Source organism: Salmo salar, chromosome 28 (genome assembly GCF_965601325.2).
Source record: "Salmo salar chromosome 28, fSalSal1, whole genome shotgun sequence".
Lineage (NCBI taxonomy): Eukaryota > Metazoa > Chordata > Actinopteri > Salmoniformes > Salmonidae > Salmo > Salmo salar.
In genome coordinates, this window is record NC_138318.1 from 41,250,001 (window position 1) to 41,252,500 (window position 2,500).

Sequence of the window (2,500 nt, forward strand, 5' to 3'; positions counted from 1 at the left end):
GGACCGATGCGTATCATTCAGGGGGACCGATGCGTATCATTGCGTATCATTCAGGGGGACCGATGCGTATCATTCAGGGGGACCGATGCGTATCATTCAGGGGGACCGATGCGTATCATTCAGGGAGACCGATGCGTATCATTCAGGGGGACCGATGCGTATCATTTCTTACTTGTCACTCCAGGCCCCGGTCCACTCCACTGTTCCCCAGGGGTTACGCACCCTGACCAGCTTCTCCTTCCGGCCACGGTAGTTCACCTGGTTTGGGAAGGCCATCATACAGTAGTTAGACCCTGATCTCATCATCATACAGTAGTTAGACCCTGATCTCATCATCATACAGTAGTTAGACCCTGATCTCATCATCATACAGTAGTTAGACCCTGATCTCATCATCATACAGTAGTTAGACCCCGATCTCATCATCATACAGTAGTTAGACCCTGATCTCATCATCATACAGTAGTTAGACCCTGATCTCATCATCATACAGTAGTTAGACCCTGATCTCATCATCATACAGTAGTTAGACCCCGATCTCATCATCATACAGTAGTTAGACCCCGATCTCATCATCATACAGTAGTTAGACCCTGATCTCATCATCATACAGTAGTTAGACCCCGATCTCATCATCATACAGTAGTTAGACCCTGATCTCATCATCATACAGTAGTTAGACCCCGATCTCATCATCATACAGTAGTTAGACCCCGATCTCATCATCATACAGTAGTTAGACCCTGATCTCATCATCATACAGTAGTTAGACCCCGATCTCATCATCATACAGTAGTTAGACCCCGATCTCATCATCATACAGTAGTTAGACCCCGATCTCATCATCATACAGTAGTTAGACCCCGATCTCATCATCATACAGTAGTTAGACCCCGATCTCATCATCATACAGTAGTTAGACCCCGATCTCATCATCATACAGTAGTTAGACCCCGATCTCATCATCATACAGTAGTTAGACCCCGATCTCATCATCATACAGTAGTTAGACCCCGATCTCATCATCATACAGTAGTTAGACCCCGATCTCATCATCATACAGTAGTTAGACCCCGATCTCATCATCATACAGTAGTTAGACCCCGATCTCATCATCATACAGTAGTTAGACCCCGATCTCATCATCATACAGTAGTTAGACCCCGATCTCATCATCATACAGTAGTTAGACCCCGATCTCATCATCATACAGTAGTTAGACCCCGATCTCATCATCATACAGTAGTTAGACCCCGATCTCATCATCATACAGTAGTTAGACCCCGATCTCATCATCATACAGTAGTTAGACCCCGATCTCATCATCATACAGTAGTTAGACCCCGATCTCATCATCATACAGTAGTTAGACCCCGATCTCATCATCATACAGTAGTTAGACCCCGATCTCATCATCATACAGTAGTTAGACCCCGATCTCATCATCATACAGTAGTTAGACCCCGATCTCATCATCATACAGTAGTTAGACCCCGATCTCATCATCATACAGTAGTTAGACCCCGATCTCATCATCATACAGTAGTTAGACCCCGATCTCATCATCATACAGTAGTTAGACCCCGATCTCATCATCATACAGTAGTTAGACCCCGATCTCATCATCATACAGTAGTTAGACCCCGATCTCATCATCATACAGTAGTTAGACCCTGATCTCATCATCATACAGTAGTTAGACCCTGATCTCATCATCATACAGTAGTTAGACCCCGATCTCATCATCATACAGTAGTTAGACCCCGATCTCATCATCATACAGTAGTTAGACCCCGATCTCATCATCATACAGTAGTTAGACCCCGATCTCATCATCATACAGTAGTTAGACCCCGATCTCATCATCATACAGTAGTTAGACCCCGATCTCATCATCATACAGTAGTTAGACCCCGATCTCATCATCATACAGTAGTTAGACCCCGATCTCATCATCATACAGTAGTTAGACCCCGATCTCATCATCATACAGTAGTTAGACCCCGATCTCATCATCATACAGTAGTTAGACCCCGATCTCATCATCATACAGTAGTTAGACCCCGATCTCATCATCATACAGTAGTTAGACCCCGATCTCATCATCATACAGTAGTTAGACCCCGATCTCATCATCATACAGTAGTTAGACCCCGATCTCATCATCATACAGTAGTTAGACCCCGATCTCATCATCATACAGTAGTTAGACCCCGATCTCATCATCATACAGTAGTTAGACCCTGATCTCATCATCATACAGTAGTTAGACCCCGATCTCATCATCATACAGTAGTTAGACCCCGATCTCATCATCATACAGTAGTTAGACCCTGATCTCATCATCATACAGTAGTTAGACCCTGATCTCATCATCATACAGTAGTTAGACCCCGATCTCATCATCATACAGTAGTTAGACCCTGATCTCATCATCATACAGTAGTTAGACCCCGATCTCATCATCATACAGTAGTTAGACCCTGATCTCATCATCATA

General features: G+C 44.1%; 1 protein-coding gene across 1 annotated transcript in view; it reads right to left on the reverse strand.

Annotated features, from left to right (window-relative positions):
- The window catches only part of LOC106589959 (calpain-2 catalytic subunit), a 43,082-nt gene that overhangs the window by 16,217 nt on the left and 24,365 nt on the right, over window positions 1–2,500 (reverse strand). Inside the window, 1 exon segment of the mRNA XM_014180427.3 lies at window positions 173–258. Coding sequence (XP_014035902.2) covers window positions 173–258 — 86 coding nt within the window.